At 49.3% G+C, this 21275-nt stretch overlaps 10 protein-coding genes across 10 annotated transcripts; 3 read left to right on the top strand and 7 right to left on the bottom strand.

Annotated features, from left to right (window-relative positions):
- Nucleotides 1-350: 350 nt before the first annotated feature.
- Nucleotides 351-2186, bottom strand: N7509_004534 (putative MFS transporter; the record flags this gene model as incomplete). Its single annotated transcript, XM_056629171.1, has 7 exons — nucleotides 351-702; nucleotides 763-1206; nucleotides 1257-1429; nucleotides 1485-1509; nucleotides 1565-1678; nucleotides 1742-1918; nucleotides 1981-2186. 7 exons carry the CDS (start codon nucleotides 2184-2186, stop codon nucleotides 351-353), a joined length of 1491 nt encoding a protein of 496 aa, XP_056488473.1.
- Nucleotides 2187-3682: 1496 nt separating this feature from the next.
- Nucleotides 3683-4079, top strand: N7509_004533 (uncharacterized protein; the record flags this gene model as incomplete). Its single annotated transcript, XM_056629170.1, has 3 exons — nucleotides 3683-3791; nucleotides 3875-3989; nucleotides 4049-4079. The coding sequence occupies 3 exons, from the start codon at nucleotides 3683-3685 to the stop codon at nucleotides 4077-4079; spliced, it is 255 nt and encodes an 84-aa protein (XP_056488472.1).
- A 184-nt stretch (nucleotides 4080-4263) lies between these two features.
- N7509_004532 (LipA and NB-ARC domain protein) lies at nucleotides 4264-6772 on the bottom strand (the record flags this gene model as incomplete). Its single annotated transcript, XM_056629169.1, has 5 exons — nucleotides 4264-5772; nucleotides 5822-6133; nucleotides 6328-6571; nucleotides 6636-6703; nucleotides 6761-6772. 5 exons carry the CDS (start codon nucleotides 6770-6772, stop codon nucleotides 4264-4266), a joined length of 2145 nt encoding a protein of 714 aa, XP_056488471.1.
- Nucleotides 6773-7418: 646 nt separating this feature from the next.
- Nucleotides 7419-8593, bottom strand: N7509_004531 (uncharacterized protein; the record flags this gene model as incomplete). The annotated part of the gene is made up of 4 exons (XM_056629168.1): nucleotides 7419-7656; nucleotides 7710-8006; nucleotides 8185-8436; nucleotides 8496-8593. The coding sequence occupies 4 exons, from the start codon at nucleotides 8591-8593 to the stop codon at nucleotides 7419-7421; spliced, it is 885 nt and encodes a 294-aa protein (XP_056488470.1).
- Nucleotides 8594-8940: 347 nt separating this feature from the next.
- N7509_004530 (uncharacterized protein) lies at nucleotides 8941-9976 on the bottom strand (the record flags this gene model as incomplete). The annotated part of the gene is made up of 4 exons (XM_056629167.1): nucleotides 8941-9209; nucleotides 9272-9311; nucleotides 9389-9499; nucleotides 9566-9976. 4 exons carry the CDS (start codon nucleotides 9974-9976, stop codon nucleotides 8941-8943), a joined length of 831 nt encoding a protein of 276 aa, XP_056488469.1.
- Nucleotides 9977-11252: 1276 nt separating this feature from the next.
- On the top strand, nucleotides 11253-12918 carry N7509_004529 (major facilitator superfamily domain-containing protein; the record flags this gene model as incomplete). Its single annotated transcript, XM_056629166.1, has 6 exons — nucleotides 11253-11440; nucleotides 11501-11617; nucleotides 11678-12126; nucleotides 12197-12237; nucleotides 12307-12717; nucleotides 12778-12918. The coding sequence occupies 6 exons, from the start codon at nucleotides 11253-11255 to the stop codon at nucleotides 12916-12918; spliced, it is 1347 nt and encodes a 448-aa protein (XP_056488468.1).
- A 567-nt stretch (nucleotides 12919-13485) lies between these two features.
- Nucleotides 13486-15090, bottom strand: N7509_004528 (Zn(II)2Cys6 transcription factor; the record flags this gene model as incomplete). The annotated part of the gene is made up of 1 exon (XM_056629165.1): nucleotides 13486-15090. One exon carries the CDS (start codon nucleotides 15088-15090, stop codon nucleotides 13486-13488), a length of 1605 nt encoding a protein of 534 aa, XP_056488467.1.
- Nucleotides 15091-15945: 855 nt separating this feature from the next.
- On the top strand, nucleotides 15946-16987 carry N7509_004527 (class II fructose-bisphosphate aldolase; the record flags this gene model as incomplete). The annotated part of the gene is made up of 4 exons (XM_056629164.1): nucleotides 15946-16025; nucleotides 16092-16471; nucleotides 16528-16651; nucleotides 16720-16987. 4 exons carry the CDS (start codon nucleotides 15946-15948, stop codon nucleotides 16985-16987), a joined length of 852 nt encoding a protein of 283 aa, XP_056488466.1.
- A 196-nt stretch (nucleotides 16988-17183) lies between these two features.
- abnA (putative extracellular endo-1,5-alpha-L-arabinase) lies at nucleotides 17184-18355 on the bottom strand (the record flags this gene model as incomplete). The annotated part of the gene is made up of 4 exons (XM_056629163.1): nucleotides 17184-17319; nucleotides 17406-17491; nucleotides 17553-18029; nucleotides 18089-18355. 4 exons carry the CDS (start codon nucleotides 18353-18355, stop codon nucleotides 17184-17186), a joined length of 966 nt encoding a protein of 321 aa, XP_056488465.1.
- Nucleotides 18356-18876: 521 nt separating this feature from the next.
- N7509_004525 (transcription factor domain-containing protein) lies at nucleotides 18877-21014 on the bottom strand (the record flags this gene model as incomplete). The annotated part of the gene is made up of 3 exons (XM_056629162.1): nucleotides 18877-19145; nucleotides 19277-20206; nucleotides 20264-21014. The coding sequence occupies 3 exons, from the start codon at nucleotides 21012-21014 to the stop codon at nucleotides 18877-18879; spliced, it is 1950 nt and encodes a 649-aa protein (XP_056488464.1).
- Nucleotides 21015-21275: the final 261 nt, after the last annotated feature.

Below are 21275 nucleotides of genomic sequence, written 5' to 3'. Positions count from 1 at the left end.
GTCGCATAATTACCCAGTCCACAAGTGGGGGCACTCCCGCGATAGTTAGTTACTTGTGATACTCGATCACGATGCTGTCCGTTTTTGCTATCAGATCCACTGGCATGGATATTAGTCAAATAAAACTTGATATGTGTGTTTCTAAGATCTCAATTTTGTTGGGCTCTCCAGGGAATGCAAGAAAGTTTAAATTGGACTATCTAAAGTCGGCGGGTGAATGGATGGGAATAATTTAGTAACGATAGCGCTTGCTCGATCAGGTGTACTATGTATATCGCTCTCGTCTTGAAACACTGGAACTTCAAATGCAGGAAAACCCAGGATCAATAAGTTTGTAAATGTGGAGGTTTTTATAGAATATAACGGAATCCGACCGCACTCGCCTCGGAATTGTTTGAATCCGAGGGAATATCCTCGGAGCTCTCAGCCTCTTCCAACTGTCGATTCATTTTCGCATGAACCGTGCGGATCACAAAGGCTATGATTGCAACCAACAGAGCGATCGCTGCAGTAGCGCTGCCGCCGGGAATGTACCGTGGACCAGAAGAGGATGGCCACATATAACTGCCGTAGATCGAAGCTGTGTTACCGATCATGTTGGCCAACGCAATTGCGGCAGATCGTTTCACCAATGGCCGAGGGAAGGAGTTAGCCACCCAGGCTAGAATAATCTGGTATGCTGACACCGCGCCCATTGGCATCCTGGAAATAAAACACTAGGGTTAGCGGCGGTAGTTATAGGGTTGCAGACATGGAACGTACAGGAACATGGCAAAAAACTTGGCCCCAGTATTAGTTGTCACAGTGCAGATAATGCCACCCACAACACTAATGAGCATCAGGCCGATGATGTGCAGACTGCGATCGTCTGTGCGACCAGAGGACCAAGTGGCTAACAGGGATACAAGGAATGTAGCAATCCACACCGGTGCAGTGATCAAGAGGGTTTCAATGTTGCTGTACCCCAGGGTCTGCACAATGGTGGGGAAGAAGTATTGGAAATTCTGCGATAGAAGCGATGCGTGCTGAAGAAGGATAAAAAGATAAATGCGCTTGTCGGCAAACACAAGGGCTAGAGCTTCCTTGATGCTGGCTGATTTCGCATCATCAGCCTCTCCAGCATCATCGATGAGACGCCATTGCGCATATGCTTGTTCCTGCTCATCTAGCCAAGAGGTTGTCGCAGGGTAGTTGGGAAGAAAGATGCTGAAATAGTTAGAAAGCGACTAATTTGACCACAGTTGACTGGAACATACCCGGCGAGAATAGATACACCTACGGTAATCGACCCCTCTATGATAAAGAGCCATCTCCATCCGGTGATTCCGTGGCTACCATCCAAGTTTCCAAGGACACCGGCCCCAATCAAACCACCAAAGGCATTGGCTAATGAGCTACCGGCATAGAACCAAGCAATGCGGTGGCTCAGCTGAGGGGTGTTGGAATGAGGTACAATCCGCGTAGGGAAAATATAGAGTTCTTACCTCTTTTCTTGTGTACCAACTCGACCTTGACGATATCAGTTGGAGAAATTTACAATTCAGTGAAAGGAGAGTATACATACATCAACATAACTGCACCTGGGAAGAAGGGCGCTTCGACAAAACCTAGGAAAAACCTCGAAACAACCAGTCCGGTGAAGGACTGACAGGCCGCCTGGCATGCGGATATGACACCCCTAGGTAATACATAGGTCAGTAAAAGCTCGAAATGGGTTGTTTATTTGATAGAACGAAGGTACCAAATGGTCATGGCCGCCCCGAGAAATCGCGAGGGACGGATGCGAGTAAGGAGCAGGTTGGATGGCAACTGCATGAGTAAATAACCAACAAACAAAATGCTCGTAGCCAGATTATAGTCAGTGCCTTCCATCCCAAGATCTTTCTCAAGGGAGCCCAGACGGGCTTGGGACAAGTTACTGCAGCGAGGTATCAGCAACGTCGGCATGTATGAGAAATTGTTCGCTCGAGTGTTCCTTACTTGCGATCCAGGAAGTTAAGGAGATACATCAGAATCAAGAAGGGCAGAAGGTGCATGTCGACCTTGCGTAACAAGGTACGAGTCATCTTGTGATGCCATTCCGGGCTTTTGGAGGCATAGGCCTGGTACAGAGCATCTTGTTCAATGTTGAGACCCTTTTGTTCGCTCTCGCGATGCTCGATCTGCTCATCTCTGGATTTGGCCATCGCGTGGAGCTCAGCACTAGGATACTCTCCGATTTTGGTTGAGGCTGAGGCTCTCGATCTTTTTTTTTTCTTTTCTCACGCTTTGGCCCCCCTTTATAGGCAATTCGGTAGGTGTCTGGCTAGCTTGAGTGACTCGGCGGAAACTCCGACAGTCTGCCAAGCAGTTGAGAGTCTCGAGCAGGAATGAAGAAAGCTGATCGAAAGAACTAGGGTCTACGATTGGTTCCGAACATGGTGGTGGGGATTGAAGGGATTTGTGAGGGAGACATGTTGGGGGGAAGGAAGTAGCAGTTCGGTCTTCGCGGTGTCTTTTCCCCGGTGAGCCCGAACGCGGGGAAGCGGGACCCGGGGGTGAAAGGATGGAAGGGTGAAAAGGGTGAGATGCCTCGGGTTCCCAGGGTCAACCGGTGAAGAAATACGGGAATAAACTAGATGAAATGAGGAGATTCCATTAAATGTAATATACTATGTATTCGAGGATCACAGAGATTCAGACGTACGAAGACATGTGCTCGTATAGATGACAACAGCATTATTGAAACTAAGATTGGGATCATACCATAATGTGAGAATGTGAGAGTCAGAGGTGCAGGGCGAGCCAGTCCCGGAGAAGATTCAAGTGGACGATGAGTGGGCTCGGAGTTGGGCCGATGAGGAGAGAAGAAAAACATGAATGGGGAACCCAGGCGGGTTTGCGCTGTGGATTGTATTTTGTATTTTGTACTTGGTGTGGGAAATCAGGAGAGTAACAAGAATGTATATTAGAGAAGAAAAAAAGGGAGAAAAGGACAAAGTGAGGTTATCAACCTTGAGTAGAAGTGGTGGAGGAGAAGAGAGAGAGAAGCCTCGGGGAGTCTCGGCGTGTTGTGGTGTGGCAGTGGTGGCTGTGCGTGTGTGTGTGTGTGGCAGTGACCATATTAGTAATCGTGGCTATGGTGGCTGCGGTGGCTAATAGCATGTGACCATTGATCACCTGACATGTGGGGAATGGGATGACATCACCCAATGGCGGCGACGCCGCCAACCGCCAATCTTGTCTTGCATTTGCTCATGCAATTTCCAACCATTCATCATTGTGGATCGTCCTCTTGGGAGCTTTGATGGGAATAGAAAGATATGAGATCAGATTTCATCCGATGACCTCAGATCCCAGGGGGTATCGCCTCCTCACTGGCTGAACGCCACTGGATCTCGTCCAGATTCCTCCGTACACAGTGTGGACTAGACTCTTTTCACTCACTGCCTTTGATTCGAGCGTATTCCATGACGATGCTCGATGAGGTGTGGACCCCCTTTTTGGCTTTCCACGATCTCGTACCCTACGAGTATACTCCGTACCAGTCCCAGTACATTACTCGTACTTCCGAGTCGTCCTGCTATTCTCTTATAAAGGAGTTTACCCCTCTTCCCAAATTAACCATCTTTCCCCTCAACCTTCCACCCTCACCTCCAACTTTCTTTACCTCATATTCATATACCTCTACTACCCCATCATCATGGATAAGCTTTCCGGTCTCGCTTCCAAGCTCGGTGGTGGAAGCAGCAACAAGGAGTCCAACTCCGGCTCTAGTGGCTCTGCTGGCCAGGAGGACTACTTGGACAAGGGTAAGCTACTCTTCTATCTTTATTACACGATCCTCGGATCAACCAAAAAGATTATGCGTAAATAAACCTAACATCTGACTTAGCCCTCGACTCTGCCGAGCGCAAGTTTGGCGGCGGCAAGGTTGACCCCGCGAAGATGCGCAGCACCAACGAGAAGATCACCGATGGTGCCCGTGAACAATTCGAGAAGGCTACGGGGTAAGTTTTCTCATTCAAATATAGATTGGAGAATACGGCTGATCACCTTCCTTCTACAGCAAGCACGTACCCGAGAAGTTCTCTAACTAGAGATTTGCATACGGACGATTCTCAGCGCGAGTAAAGATACGATACCGATACCCCAATGGGATATGTAGCTATGGCAGACGAATTTAATTGCAAAGACCTTGAAGTTCCAAAGATCATAATACTCCTTCCCTTCCCAGAATATAGATAGTAGTAACATATTCTTCTGGAGAATCTGGCGCAATGTCTAGAATCGTTGCCGCTGGAAAGCCGACAGGATCCCCTCTATGCCCGAGCGTCGATTCCCAGTGGTCCACATAGTATTTGCGCGACAAAGTTGTAACAGGTTATCAATGCGTTTCTCTGCCGCCGGGTTATTGCCTCGGCAGGAGACCATGGCCCGCTCAAAGTATTCCTGGGCAGGCTCGTACTCCTTCGCAACAAAATGAAGGTTGGCCAACATCTCCAAAGTCGCGAGGGTCTCCGGATTCTGAATGCCTCGCCGCCGCTCGACCCACTCCACATACCGATTCAACCATGGAAGGGCCTCGGATGGAGGACTGGATCCAACATAATACTGAGGAGCTTGCAGCGCATACATCACACCGATGTTTCCAACGATATCCATGGTTAGTGGGTGCTCTGGCCCGAGAGCTTCTTCTGAAATCGCAAGTGCTCGTCGAAGAGTTTCGGACGCTTCCATATTCTCCTGCGCGCAGATAAGGACTCGGCCATGTAGACAGAGGGCTCGGATGGTGAGTGGATGTATGTGACCGAGCCCTGCAAGAAGTTCTTCATGAACAGTTGGGATAATTTCAAATGCTCGTTTGACATCGGGTCGGTATAACATTATGTTTACCCCGTTGTTATCACCGTGGTTGTAGATGACATATTCTAGCATGTCGAGAGCAGCTACAAAAACGAGGACATGGTTGTCTCCAAGCAAGCGCTTATAGCTGTCGGCGAGTTTCTCTGCGGTCGCAATAGCGTTTTCTCTCCTGCTGAGAGCATTATAGGCCATAGCCAGGCGCCTTCGCGTAGCCAAGGTATCTAGATGATCCTCGCCAATATTCATCTGTTGGCGAGCGAGGACATTAGCACACATAGATTCAGCCTCCTGGTACTGTCCTCGCTGGCACATAATTTCCGCCATGAGGCTTTCTGTCTTCATCGAGAGTACATGTCTTGTTCCAAACACTCGCTGAGTACCATCGGACACCCATTGGCACCACTCTGTTGCTTTGTCAAGGAAACTGCCTTCTAATTCTATCTCTGCTAGGTTATAACCGGCAGATAGTGTGCTGTGGTGATCTGGACCAAGAGCTCGCAGATGCTCCTGGAAGATATCGTACTCGACATCCCGAGCGTGGTCCCAATTGCCTTTGTTTTTCAGCTCAGCACATTGGATTGCGCGGGGATCGTTATCGCTAGCGGTGTAGATGGCCCCGAATATTATTTGCGTTGGCGCGGCGGCGCGTCCTGGTGGTTGGTATGGATTGCTGCTATTAGAATGCATGCGCGGTGGCACCGGCGGCGGAGTTGGACCAACTGAAGAAGCAGGCGTTGGCTGCGGGATGAAGCCTTGTTCAGTTAACAGCGCCTGGTCGACAAGTTGCTTGATATTTCCTTTGATAAGACGGTACATTGGCCCACGAGCACCGACTTTGCACATTTGCGAGTGATCCGCATCGAGTTTGAGTTGGGTTTCACGCAGGCCTGATAATCCCAATACCGCGGATTCCTCGTCAACGACAAGCTGGAACTGATTAGTCGCTATAAGCTCAACGATTCTGGACCTCACTTACGTGACTCAGAGAGGCTGGGCCCATTCCTCCAAGCTGTACTTCCTTTCCTTCTATAAAACTGATCACGCGATAATCTTCCAGCTGATGGCGAAAGCGATCACTCATCTGCCGAGTGAAGAGAGAGTTATGTTCAAGACAGTCGAGCAGATCATTACTGGCATTACCTTTAGAAACAAATTTGGCAATTCGGGCGGCAATCTTCCCTAGCTCCACTGCTTTCGCGCCACGATGAGGAGTGCCAAAGAAAACGAGGCCGGATGTAGCGTTGCGAATGGAGTTGTATTTGGGGTCTTCCTTGGCATTTAACAGAGCCTACAGTGCACGTAGCATGTTAGCTCACTGTATCCTTTGCTACTTGGGACAAACTCACCTGCTTAATCACCAAGCCCCCCTAGACTGTGGCCGATGAAGATGATCCTAGGTTGTGAAGATTGCTATTCCACGCAAAGAGGGGTGAGTTAAGATGGTCGTATCATGCAATGGAGAAAAGGGGAAGGGGGTCTCACAAATTGAGGGCTTCTCTCCATGTCCAGCAAATTTAACAAAGTGTTGGCGTGATCCTTAATACTTGCAGTGGACATGGTTTGAGGGTGCGTGATGTTGGAGTTGTAGCCATACACAAAGACCCGGGCGTATGGGATATCTTCTGCCAGGAATTCTGTTGGCCAGAATACGCCATTTGCGTGAGTCCATGTTTCAAAAGGGTGATCATTACGGCCTCGAGGGTTGAGACCGTGGACGAACACAAAACTAAGCAAGTGTTATCAGTTGATGATGCATGCGAACGAGCCGCTGTAAAAGGAATCGATCATACTCGATCTTGTGGGGATCCCGAGGAGTGAAGACTTCCTGAAGGAACGGGAACTCGTGCTCTGCGGAGTCCTGGAAAAAGGTTGTCAACGATGTTCCTCTATTCATACACAAAATAAATATCCTTACCATTCTCACCATATAGAATGACTCGGGGAGTTCTTCAAAACCAAAGGCCTGAGATAGCTGAAGAAGAAAAGGCTTTCCCACTGGAGCGAGACTCCAACAACACGGCTGGGCCAAATACGAGGATGACCGTGCATGTGACCCTGATCTGACGGTCACTTGGAAATGGGGCTGGCAGGATTCGCCTCAGATGTAACCAATGGCTTTTTCTGAGATCAGTCGGCACAACTTGCCCTGAAATTACGGATGAGGCGTTTCGACCTCGGGTTGGCTGGAGATCCCAGAAATAAACCCAACCGAAGAAATTCTGCAGGACGCTGACGGCATGAGCGCTTAAATAAATGAAGTGATTGAAACATTTATATGTTTAGGCTTATGACTAGTGTTCTCATTAAGCTCGATCGGGATCTTCGTCGTGATCCCGCCCCTCCTCTCTAAAAGTCAGGTTTTGAAGACAGGGCGCGTAGAACAAGTTTCCTCGCCAGGCCCCCATTGCTGTGTGAGACCCAACAAGAGCCCATAGCAATAGTACAGCAGCACTTACGATCTTAAACCGCCGGGAATTTGTTAGTAACCCGTACGCAGCTTCGAACAAACACAAAGTAAGAACATACCGTTCCAAAAACCTTGAAGAACATAAGGTCTAATTCGATCCCAAGTTCTATTGAATTGGCCGCATAAACCCCAAGGGGAATGTAAAGCCCCACCAGCCCATGTTAAATGGAAAAGGAGAGCTGTACACAACAGTGGCGAGCGCAAAGACTAGCCAGATCAAGCCGAAGCTCCACATTATCAAGGATATGAATACACCAAGGACATAAGCCATAGGACCTGCGATGGGATCTAAAATATCGGAGCCCTCGAGCAGCTTTCGCGCGACTTTCCCAATATAAAGAATGCTGCGACTGGTGAGCAACGAACTGGCCAGGGGAAAACATAAAGCAATGCTTACCCAAAGCCACCGAATCCGAGCGGTCCCAAAGGTAGGAAGCAGCTCACGATCATTTCTCGCGGGGGAAGCTTGTGGACCGCCAGCCGCTGATAGTAGATGACCAACACAACGATGGCGAGTGGGGTCCCCATTCCCCAGAGTACAAAGGAAGCAAGTAGAGTGCCTAATGCATGTTGTTGGTTAGGAAGAATATCAGCGACTTTAGAACCTGCACCGGCAGCGACGATTGTCGCGGCAATGGGCAACAACTGAAGTGCAGTGATGCGGTCCAATGAGGTTATGTGACGCTGAGAAATCCTATTTTCATGAATATTAGCGGGCGATTATCATCATTTTGAGATGTACTAGACACTGACAGAATGAATGATAGTGAGAGAGTTACCGAGGCCGCGGCCACGACGTCCACCATCCACAACGCCCATGCAACAGACACGGCCCAGTCCCCCCCCATTGGGGCACACAGATGGAGACCCACATCTCGATCAGTGTCGCGAAGCCCATGGGGACCGTCGCCAGAAATAGAGAGTTTGTAGGATCTTGAATCATCACTGGCCAGATCTCTGGATACAAAGTGTATCGCAGAATAGAGGTGGCTAATGCCAATACAAAGATGCCGGCATTGAGGATGTAAAAGACGATGGAAAGATAGTACAAGACCCTCGTGTGAAATGGCACCGAGTTGAGTAGTACCGACACAATACCGGTGCCCATTGTGACAGCAAACCACCTACTTCATATTAGCGAAATATTCCGAAGAGAGGAGAGTTAGCATAATGTGTATCATACGAGGGACTAAAATTGCGAACAACTCTGCGCCAGCCGACATTGTACTTCACGGGGGCCGTGGCCGTGGCCGCGTTGGTATCAGAAGCAGGTTTCGCCATAGTGTTTGGTATAGTATACTAGTTGCATTGAGGGAGAGAAGAGTTGATCGCTTGCAGGCATAACTTGTCGCAGTTGGTGATGGGTGATGGTAGATGTTGAGCGGGACTCGGGGTTGGGCGCAATCGGCCGAGTTGGCGGGCGGAGCCGATTCTCTCGCCCGCGGAGAGTTTACTTACATCTAAGGTTTTTGCTTTACTTTAGAGTTAAATATAATGCCAGAACTTGAAGATCCCAACCCGGGATACATAAATGTCAAATGCCTTTTCCCTTCTATGTGCATGATGATAAATAAAACCAACCTTGGAAAACGCCGTGAATGAGACTCGTTAATCCTTACATGCAGTTTTTACCAAGCCCCGACAATACCCGCAATTGGAATGTCGATACCGGTTGTATAGGAACTGGCGTCGCTCAGGAGATACACGTAGGCACCTCCCAGCTCACGAGGATCCGCCAGACGAGGCATGCCGCCGTAGTATTGCATCTTTAGATCCCAATCGGGGGACTTCTCCACGTAGTAAGTCATTGCCGTCCGCACGAAACCAGGGGAGATGCTGTTGACGCGAATACCGTGCTTGCTCCATTCCATGGCGAGAGTGTGGCACATGTTGCGAACTATCAAGAAGAATGGAATTAGATTAATGAACATGTTGCAAGTTTTTGCTTTGGTAACTTACCGGCAGCCTTGGTGGCACCGTATGGAGCAGAAGGAGCAGCCTAGATGATGAATGAGTCAGTGGACTTTGATTTGGACTTTAATTCCTCTTTGTCAACGATTTGAATGACTGGCTTACTCGGTTTGGTCGGTAAGAGGTCATGCTCGAGGTCATCACGATGGAGCCCTTGATACCAAGCTCGATGAACTTGCGAGCAGCAACCTGGGCGCAGAAGTAGGCGCCGAAGACCTAGCACTGTGTAAGTAAGGAATACCGCGAGGAAGCAACACCACGAGACGGAACCCATGGCCTTACATTGAGGTTGAACAATTTCTCCAATTCAGGTCGGTCAAAATCGAGTGCTGGCTGGTGCTTGGTCATGCCAGCATTGGCAACAAGACCGTCAATACGGCCGGACTGCTCGACGACCTGGCTGATGGCCTTCTCAACACTATCCTCCGAAGTCACGTCTGTTTGAATGAAGTGGAAGTTGGGGTAACGCTTCTTCAGGGCGGCAAATTCCTCGCCGGGCTCCATTAGGTCGAGCGAGTAGACCAGATTGGCCGAGTTTGCCAGGCAAACCTCTGCGATTCCAAGACCAATTCCACGGTTGGCACCGGTGATAGCGACGACCTTCTTACCAAGAGTGATCTGCCAGCTAAAATCATCGGCCGGCATTGTGCTCAAGACAGGAGCGGCGGCGCTATCAGTGGCAGCAGGAGGCATGATGCTGATTTTCGAGGCAGGTTTTCGGGAGAAATTGAAGTTGTTGAAGGCTGCTTGCTCCTATACGTTCGTTTAACGTGAATGACGTGAAAATTCCCTCGGTGGCCCTGACTGCCTTTAATAGTTACCATCACTCTGGCTGCACATAAAATCATATCTACCCACCCCTCCTTCAATGCTGTCATTTCTCGGGATTGGGACGACCAAAATGCGGGGATGTGCATCCTCGACACGAGGCAGGTCCCCCATTTACCATCAGCATCAGCATTCAGCCTGCGCGATCGGCCAGTGTGGGGCTGAATTTGCCACGCGAGCACTACTCGTATGTATGTATAGTCTGTATGGCGTACCGGGCCTTCAAATGAACGCAGAGCCAGATAAATGCATTTTCTGTACAAGACCGCCATCTCGAATATCAAGGGGAGCTGTTCGAAAAGAAATATTGAACTCAAGTGAACTAAAAACAGAGGTGGTCGCACAGAAGATCGTCAGCGCATCAACACCGCGCAGTCTTGTCCTTCCTTGTTCTTCCCAAACTGGAACGAACAAGCCTGGTGAATGCTAGCCAGGTTGAATTTCGACCGGAAGTTCAATAATGATTCGTTCATAGAAACAAACAAACTGTATGCCGCCGATGGGAATGGCTGTTGGATTCAATGGTAGAATATGGAGGAGAGATCAAAGGCAGTAACCAACCCGCCGATCAAGCACAGATAGAATTCCAGATCCCCCTTGCTTCCTTGTTAAGGGGTCAGCCCACGCCATCTCTTGAAAGAATGATCCTCAATTGTTGAGCAAAGTTGGCGAAGCGAATGACCTCCGGGTCTACTCCGGACTGCTTCTTCAGCCACCCCATAAAAAGCTCATCCACTTGAAATCTTCGGTGCAAGTGCTACATACCTCGTGTCGATCTGACCTCGTGGGTTCGGTACCCCAAGACTACAATCTGCCTCGCGACGAGTCACTCGGAAGCCGGCCACCGGCAGTATTGGCGATTGGGTTTGGCGGAGCCGTTCTGGCTTTGCGGAGGCGGGCCAAAGTGGACACTCAACCCCAGGCCAACTTCCGGATTCCGGTCTAGCACGACCGTATGGGATGATGGGATGCTGACCCCTACCGTCATAGCCTACAGCCCATACGGGTAGAGGACTATATTGTTCCTACTAGTGGCTGAGAAGCATATATATTCCACATTCGCAGACGAATCGTCTCCTTAGCCCCCTGTCATCTCTATCACTCCATCGCTTTTTTTGTGACATTGCCTTTAGAGCCCATCATGTCTTTAAGCACTGCTGGGGACTTAGCCAAGATGGAAATATCTTCCGAGAAGATTGAACATGCTGATATCGATGAAGAACCCTCTTTCACCCCCGAAGAAGAGAAGGCGTTGGTGAGAAAGATTGACATGACTCTGCTGCCGACGATATGGATCATGTATCTGCTCTCATATATGGACCGTACAAAGTATGCTGCTATCAGTTCAACCTTCATAGATCAATGGACTGACTTAAACCTCACTTACAGCATCGGAAATGCAAAGATTTCCGGTATGGGGACGGACCTGAACTTAACTTCAGATCAGTACTCGATTGCCTTGGTTGTTTTCTTCGTGGGTTACGTGGTATTTGAAGTGCCTAGCAAGTACGTTGTCCAGAAATCCACGAATGGTCACTATATGGGCTGACCTGATCTGTTTACTAGTCTAATCCTCGGCCGAACTCGACCCTCCCTTTTCTTGCCAGGAATCATGATTCTCTGGGGGACTTTGACTTGCGTGATGGCAGTCATTAAGAGCTACAAGCATCTCGTCATTCTTCGAGTCATAATCGGTTGTGTTGAAGCTGGATTTGCGCCTGGTGTCTTGCTCGTACTATCATCATGGTATAAGCGCACAGAACAGTCCAAGCGATTTGGAGTTTATATCTCTGCGGCAATTCTATCAGGTGCCTTCGGAGGACTTATCGCAGCTGGTATCGTTGATAACCTGGAGGGTGTCCACGGGATTCGAGGATGGCGATGGCTGTTCATCGTTGAGGGAGCTGCTACCATCGGATTCGCCATCATCTCCCTGTTCATTCTCCCCGACTTCCCAGCAACGTCACGACGACTGTCTGAGCGTGAAAAGCATATCGCGGTCGCTCGATTGGCCAGTGAGAACGTGACTGCTGTCACCGCGGATGGGGAGAAAAATGGGCGATTTGGAGGCTATCAAAATCGCAGTAAAGGATTTACGAACTTGGGCCTTTGTGATTGGATACATGGTAAGAATCTCAATTATCTTCAAAAGCCAATGACTCCGGGTCATTCTGACACAAGGTTATGTTTACTAGGTCATCGTTGGCTCGAGCACTCTCACCTACTTTTACCCGACTTTGGTCCAGGGATTATTCGAAGGTGCATCTACCTACCGCGTCAATCTTCTCACGGTCCCAATATATGGCGTGGCCTTCGTCTGTACTGCCGTTACCGCCTACTTCAGCGACAAGATCCCAGCTTGGCGAGGCCTTGTTATTGCCTGCTGGCTAGCCTTCTCGCTAGTATGTTCTATCATTGTATGTGTGGTGTACAACTTCACTGCTCGATACGTCTTACTTGTTTTAATGGCTGCTGGTCTATGGGCAACCAATGGTGGTACGCTGGCGTACGCCTCATCTGCATTCGCCAGCATGCACCCTCAAGCACGAGGTGTGAGTCTGGCTCTAGTCAATGCACTGGGTAACCTGGCCCAGATCTATGGATCGGTAAGAACCTGCAATTTTCCACCATGTGACATGTATGAAGCTAACGATGACTACCTCTAGTACCTGTTCCCGGACTCTGACAAGCCCAAATACATTATGGGATTTTCAGTTATTTCTGCGATGTTGGCTGTAGGAATTGTTACTTTCGCAGGCCTGCATGTTTGGTTCCGCCGTCGCACACAATCTGTGATTGAAGAATAGTAACATTGGAAGTCGAAAATAGGTTTCACTGGCAAATGCCGGACATGTTATACTATATTTACTACCAGTAGGTATTACAATGCAGCGAACTAGTTATGACAACTTCAAGTTGAAGTTTATGAATCAATGACGATTGTATTATTTGCATAAGGGTCATATTGGTAGACTGGTGCCCAAGTTCGTTTTCCTTTTTGTCATTCTTGGGAAAATTCCATGTGGTACACGTACGACGTAGTAACTACTTCAATAGGCGAGTTAAAGCTGGAATTGTAGAGTACTCGTAGCTTGTAATGTTCTAGAGGCCAACTCTTTTGAGTTGTTTGTCGTGCTTTCTAAATGGCGACATGTCGCTGACGAAGGAGTATATAATACACACTCTGGTATGAGTTGAAGCCATATATATCTAAATGGGTTCTCAAGTTGAGAAACTTGGGAGGGCGTCTTTGGCATATTCGAGCTCAAGCTCCTTTCGGAGTGAAATCAAAGGCCACTGGACCCGCCGCTGACAAGACTCCAGGAGCTCTAACAAGGCTATGCGCTCATGAGGGGTATAGACACACATTCCAGCTAAAGAGCCATTAATCCGGTGATCCTGATCGTGTGATCCGAAAGAGACTTACCTCCAAACAAGCAGTGTATAGAAACTAGGCTAGCCGCATGGTCCTGTTCATCGATGGTCCTTGCAATACCGCAGATGGTATTCACAGACAGACTTAACAGATTTTGCGCCGCACGGTAATCCTCCATACCCCCAGTGGACGGCCGGTGAAGGACCACAAGAATACGGGCAAGGCTGTGCACTTGCAACGCCGCAGCGTAGGCAGATGGATTTACCCAGACTGGTGGGAAGGTGTGAATGTCGGAAGAGAGAGGTAGAGAGTTGTATTCCGGCGGGAGGTGATCAAACCATTCCTGCAGCAGGAACAGAAGTTCACTGCCACGTTCAAGACGTCGGGAGAGGTCCGATGTTTCTTGCTCTTCTCTTGATGTATAGTTGACACACTGTGCTAGGAGATATGTTGCACGTGTTGCTAACTCCGAGGCAGTCAACAAGGACAGGGGCTTCTTTGGTTGCCAGAAACTAAAAACTCGACGCCGCTCTCTCATCGCTACCCACACATCTTGCCGTATCCAAGCCCACCAAACTGCTTGTCTCAGGCCACCAGATTCCCCATCGTTGTCCTGAAAGCGTTGGATCCAGAAGACGCCTTTAAGGTGTCGCTCCCAGTCCTGATTGGACCCGTCAATCATTTCATAGGTACTGATGAGCAGAGAAGTTGCGATCACTTCAAGGCTGCGAGCATACGATGGGTGTTGCATGGCTCGATTCAGGTAATGAAGGGTTTCATAGTAATATTGCACAGCCAAGTTCCTGTCGATTCTGTCTGGGCTTGCGGTCTCCTCTGAGAAGGGAACTTCTGCATGAATAGACTCATGCCCGTTTTGATTTTCATCGGAATGCAGAGAGAGGTGGCGTGCCGAAAGAGCCAGGAGTGCACGCATCAGCCCGACATTTCTCAGGGCAAGGTGTGGCACAACGGTTGAGAAATGCTTAATAGGGTCGTAAAGATCCAACCATTGGCTGGAGAGACGCACGAAGTGTGTAAAAAGAACATGTTCCAAGTCAGACAATTGTATCGGGGCGTGCGTGCTCCATGACAAGGGGTCGTCCGATACGGCGGAGGCCCCATCGGGAGTTTGCGAGGCAAGGCGTTGCTCGATTTCCGGGTTTCGAGCAAAGGCCGCGGCATAGAAGCTTTCACGCTCTCGCAAAGTCCGCGGTCTTAAATTGGAGCTATTCTGGGGGTCTTCGACCGGCTCGCCGGCGCGCGACCGGGGAAATTGCTGGGGAGGCGAGAGCAAAAATCGGTCGTCTGCATTAGCAGCATCGGTGGCAAGCAACTCAAACCAACTGAGTGGTGCAACCCTGGTCGACGCAACCGACGTATCTGTTCCTGGAGAGGGGACGAATCCATAGGTTTGCCCGGGCGTTGTGAGAGTGGCCGAGGCGTTTGTGACGGAATCTGACTCGGCTGTTGTAGCTGGTGTTGAGTAAGACTGGACTGAATCTAAATGAATGGGCTCTTCCTGGTGACATGCATCAACGAGGACCTGCAGCGATTCGTGAATTTGATTCGACTCGATCTCTCTCTGGCCCGCGGGTGTCTGCATGTCGGGGATCGGACTTTGACGCAGAGAGTTGCCGCCGATTGAGGCATCATGGGAGGTGTAGACACAGGGACGTTGACCTTTGGCGCAGGGTCCACATTGAGGTCGAATCTGGGTGGATTAGAGTGAAATGAGAGGGAGGTCTATTGATGGCTGCGCGATAAGAGCGCCCGGAAGGGAAGCAAAAGAGTGGCCTACCTCGTCACATTTCACGTGGCAGCGCTTGCAAATGACACTATCTCGATGGATTAGACTCGTTCTAGTTACTCTGTAGTCTATCTGCAAAGCCCAAGCCCAAAAATAAGAAAATCCGGGGGAGGGGGGCAAAGCAAAAAAAAAGCACGTACCAGCCAGTAGTGGCTCTCAAGCCGCGACCACGGGATTTACGCTTCTGCCGCGACGCGATCCTAGCCATGGCGCAGAATCATAATAAAACGGGTACTCTTCGACTCGAGGGTCATGGTGAAAGAGGAAAACAAGATCGGGACGAGGTGTGCAGGAGAGTCGAGAAGTGGTTAGAGTCGAAGTATCGAATGACCGGGGAGGAAGAAGAGAAGGATGAAGTTGCCGGGGAGGACCGAGTCACCTGCCTGTCACCTGATATGATTGGCCCGTGACTTCCATCAACCTCCACCAGCCTCCACATCTCCACATTTTCCTTTTTGGTCGTGCTGTCTGCCTCGACACGAGGGGGGTTGGGGGGTGGGGGGGGGGGAACTCCGTCGCGAGGTTGATTCCCCAGAGACGTCATTCGTGGGGGAACAACTACGGGGGCATCACTATACATAAACTCGCTCAGTTCAAAAAGACCTGATCACCGCTTGGCTTGGTGGAAGAGGATTCAATTGCATCACAGTCATGACGACAGAAACCAACAGGACTCGTCAGATCCTAGAAGACGCAGAGAAGGGCCAATATGGAGTGTTGGCGGCAATTGTGTGAGTTGAGCATTGAGATTCAAGATTGAGAGAATCACCATGATAGGCATTGACAACCTCCTTCAGATATAACATCGAACACATCACAGCCATGGTGAAGGCCGCCGAGCAACGCCGGTCGCCTTTGATTATTCAACTCTTTCCATCATCATTACTGCAAACACCATCGCTGGTCTTTGCTGCAGCGGCCGCCGCGAAGAGTGCCACTGTCCCCATCTCTGTGCACCTTGACCACGCACAAGATTATGAACAAATTAAACATGTCGCCGACAACCTGCCCTTCGATTCAATCATGGTAGACATGAGTCATTACGAGAAAGAGGAGAACTTGCAAAAGACCCGCGTACTACGCGATTACTGCCATGCGCGTGGTATATCAGTCGAGGCAGAGACCGGACGCATCGAAGGTGGGGAGGATGGTATCATAGACACGGGAGATTTAGAGGGTAAGCATTTCAGGAGGAATTTCAGGGGTATGGGCCCAGTCTGATAGCAATCATAGGAATATTGACCAACCCAGAGGACGTGGAGGAATTCATCACAGCTGGTGTTGATTTCCTTGCCCCTGGAGTTGGTAATGTGCATGGAGATTACCCCCTGGAAGGTCCTAAGCTGGACATGGACCGGTAAATTTCCACCAAACGGAGGGCAAATTAAGATAACCAACTCGCTAACAAAACTCTACTCACTCTAGACTTAATAAAATATTTCACTCAATGAACGGTCGTGTTCGATTGGTCCTGCATGGAACCAATGATTTTTCACCCGAGTTAACGAAAGAATGCATCAAGGCGGGGGTGACCAAAGTCAACGTCAATAAACTCGTGCTGGACCCCTGGCATGAAAATCTGCAGAAGAACGCCACTTGCCCTTTAACAGAGTTGATGGAGATGGGAATCCGGGCACTGAACGAAGAGATGCAGCGTTGGATGGACATCGTCGGGAGTAGTGGAAAAGCATAAATATTGAAGAGAATGAATGTCACTCTTCATAGAGAACATATTGTCATACTGTTGATAGACTACTTAATGTTGATGATATATTCGTTCCAAGGTTCATGTTAGAAAACATAGACGAAGGCAACTATTTCTACTCCTCATTGATAGTCTCAAGGTGGAGAGCGGGTACATTCAAGGTGTCTTCTGTCGTCATTCTTATTTAAACCACCGGCCAGCCAGATGAAAAGTCGATTGTGTTCCAGCCAAACAACTTTTGACTATCAGCATAACCCACGGTAGTATCGACATAGTGGTAGTATAACACCGGACCGAGGCTTGAATCAGTAAAGACTCCCCTGCTGATGATTAGACATTGCGACGGAATAGTAGTATTGCCTACCACGTGGTCGGGAGAGAAAATAGGAAATCCAATATAACTTACTGTCCACCGGGTCCATATACTGTGCCATGGCTCTCCAAAACCACTGTGCCCCCTCCACTGGTGCACGCGGTGCCAGACTTATCGACCTATAGAGATGATATGGATGTTAGTTCAGGAGTTTGCAAGGCCCAAGAGGTTGTAGCTTACAAAGTTACCAGTCGCAGAAGTCGATCGGCAGACCTTGATCTTATATTCGGCTCCACTCGCCGGACGGGAGGTATCATACCCGCAGCAAATCCCAGAGGAGTAGAACAAGTAGTAGTAACTGCCGTACTTATACATGTAAGCACCCTCTTGAGCGTGGGTTCCAGATGAATCGTAAGCGATATTGTAGGACGAGGATGCGACCTTGGTTGCCGCGGAATTCATGGGTGCTTGGTAGAGGTCATGCCAAAAAGACCCAAAGTTCATATAATAAGTGCCATCCACATTTATCAGATTCGGATCAATGGCATTATAAGCCTTGGAAGATGAAGAGGAAATTCCTGTGGTGCCTTTGTCTGTCCAAGAGTTTAGATTCATAGTATCGGACGTAGCAAGACCGATTGCAGAATTTTGGGATCCAAAAGTTGAAACTGCGTAGTACACGTAATAGACGCCATTTACGAGCTGGGCATCAGGGGCCTAGGTAAGAGATAATCAGCAGATCGCTCTGATTATTGCGGTAGATTACTGTCGCTCACCCATAGGTCATCGTTTCCATCGAGATCAATGGAAGACCCAGCAGGTACCACGGAGCCAATCGCAGTCCAAGGCCCCTTGATGGATGATGCACTCGCATAAGAGATTTTATTTCCAGTGGAAAACCGGAAGTAAGTACCATCAGAAGATCTTTGTATCAAGGATGGGTCATGAACATTGCAAGACCCGGAGCAGCTGCCAGGGTTCGCATATCCATGCACTAAGCTTCCAAAGAGAGCCGCAGAGATGGATAATACACGAAACATCATTGTGTTGGATGGGATCATGGAAGTGAATGCAGACGATTCTAAAAGCAGTTCATAGTTTGGGATCGCTATTTATGAGTTATATACGCAGCATAGTGGATAAGCCATTCGTGGAAACCAGTCCAGATCTAAAAAGGAGCACGGGTGAATGACCTTAACGGAAAGGTCCGTCGATTGGCTTTTAGTATAGAGAACTTGGGCAAATTTGCGAGCGGGGCGGGATTTCTCTGGGAGGGAGCGGGCCAGGGGTGGCTGTCTTAGTATGAAACTAAACTGTAACCTTGCTCTGACTGGTGGGAATTGGTTCAAGTATAATGCTGGCGCCACCACGACGGGGTGCAGAAAGACTAACCAGAGAAAGAGCTCTCAGACTGCGGGGGATTTTCTTCAGTCGGCTAATAGGCAGATGAATCCAAGGAAAAGCACCAGTAAAATTCACAGAGTCATGGTGCTATTAGCCGAAATCGAATGATTTCCATCCGTAAAGATCGACCGTAGAATCGAAAGAAATATCATTAGCGTTGTCATAGCAAGCCAGCCATCACCCGTGTTAACGCCTCATCCTCTGCCTGAAACACATCTAGGGGATTCGGGGCACTTCCGGAACCACCCTGAGACATTCCCATTTCCGCCTCGTTAGCGATATCGGGTCGAGGCTCAAAACAGAACCCGCCGGCTATTTCAAAGAAGCTGCTAAGATCCTCGCATCCATTTGATTCCACTTCGGGGGCTGCATTAGGAGATAATGGCCAAAAGCTTGCCGAAGAACCTTGGGGGTGGGAATCCCAGGCGTCTGATATAAGTCAGATGCAATCTTAGACGATGGAGAATCTTTTGTCAATGACGCTGAGTCTAAGTCGAATGGATTGCGAAAAGGAAATGGTTTTTCTTTCCACGGGGTGCCGAGGGAGTGAATGGTCGCACTAGAGGCGCCACGGGAGTCAACAGTGTGCTGGCTCGCCCGTTGAGCCTGCCATGGCACACTAAGTTGAATGCGTTTGAGGCTGCGGATCATTTTCTGCAGCCTCCGAGAAGTTCTCGCCCGGGTCGCCGAGCGGCGCACCATACCGACTGCGGTGTAGAACTCGGGCCGACATAGTTGGCTGAAACGAGCCGGCGCATGCAAAACCGCAAGGAACAAAGCCGCGAGAGCCGAGATTAAGAAATAGTTGAAGGGCTCCGGGCGCCGAAAATAAACATTTGAAACACGACTGTAATAGTCTAGCATATGAATCGTGCTCTTTGCTGTTTCCACGGCTATCAAAGCGCCGGGTATGTCGTCTAAAATCCGATCGCCACTGAGTAGATTTTGTCGATAGACAAGAATACGTAGTTGGTTGGCCTGTAAAGCTAGTAGCACCTGGAGCATTCTGGTACGATCCGTATGTTCGGGCCCAGCAGGTGAACGCCAACTAGGGTCGAAGCGTAGTTCGCGTGGAATAGAATGGACCCACTGCTGCACTTGAGCATCGAGAAACGAGCAACCCTCCGAAGTCGCTTCGCGTGATCGATTCGACCAGCCCACTATCAGGCCCCATATTTTAGTACCCAACCGGGCATAGGAGATCAGACATGTCAAGTACGGTGTGGAATGGCCAGGTTCCGGAAGGTTGGTATCCATGTCGGAATCTTGAATGGCAAATGGCAGACCTGTGCCAAATGACCACTTGCGATCGAGTACATAGATACACCAGAACAGTCGACTGGCCCATATCCATTCTAAAGCGCCTGGAAATACGCCACCGGTCTTTTTCCATGTCTCTTGTCGATGAAGACCAAGTTCCATACTGCCTCGAGCCGCCATACCTGTAAGCCGCCACGCGATGACCTCGTCGTCGCGATAGGAATGAAATACTGACTGTGATAGTTAGTCGACCAACTGTGCAATGATATGAAGTTGGAATCTTTGACTCGCCAGTAATGTCAATATTAGGCACTCTTTCATATCCACCTGCGCAACTTTGAGTCGACTCGCAAAACGATCTTCCACACTATCAGCCAGTTGAGCTGCTCGCTCGCTCTGACCATGGCTTTCTACCAGCAGGGCAGTAGCAAGGAGAATATTCAACACTTGAATGTCGCGGGCATGAAACCAATCTTCGTCTGTTCTTGATGGCCTCCGTGCCGATGATTTGTTAATAGTCGAGGTTTGCGAATGATAGTATTCCACGACATAAGTACGCAGACTAGCTAGATCGACACAGGGATACATAATACCGACTGTGTCTTCGTAGACTTGTACAAGACGCAATGTTTCTTCCAACCCCAAGTCTTGCAAGGAATGTTGGCTTGTAGATTTCTCGGTTGGCATCGACCCCGCTAAGCTCTGGGCGACTGGAGAAGCAGGATTCCCCTGGAAGCTTTGTGCATGAACCTTGTCGCCATCATCAAGTGCATACAGCAAAGAGTCATCTGGATGGTCCAAACCAAACTCAGCACTCGTAGGCCCGACATAGGAAGGCGATTTAGGTGGGTTCAAAATGCGCTGTAAGCTACTCGGTGCGGCACTAACAGTCGGTCTTGACGAGGCAACATAATTAGCACTTTCAACTTCTTTCAAGCGAGCGGAAAGAGTCCGCATTTCCTCACGGAGCGTGTCGAGTTCCCGATCGACAGCCCGGAATCGCGCATGATTAGGCCTGAAAGACGCAAAAGAACCCATTAGTCACTCCAGAACAAGTAGTAAATAACCAAGTAGAAAGAAAAGGTTATGCAAGATGTCATAGGGAGAGGTTTCCATACAAATCATCATTGGGCGCGGGCTCCTCAAGTTGTCCTGTAGAACGCTGCGAAATATAGATGCAGGTAGTATTATCGCGTGTACATCGCATGCATACAGAGCCGCCGCTGCATTTCAGCTTGCGCCGCTTACACTCATTGCTTGGCCCAAGACGTTAGAAATCCCTCGAGAACGGAACTTCGG

Source organism: Penicillium cosmopolitanum, assembly GCF_028827165.1.
Source record: "Penicillium cosmopolitanum strain IBT 29677 chromosome Unknown utg000006l:49.0-5199605.0:1.0-5204138.0, whole genome shotgun sequence".
Lineage (NCBI taxonomy): Eukaryota > Fungi > Ascomycota > Eurotiomycetes > Eurotiales > Aspergillaceae > Penicillium > Penicillium cosmopolitanum.
This window is presented reverse-complemented; position numbering and strand designations above follow the sequence as displayed.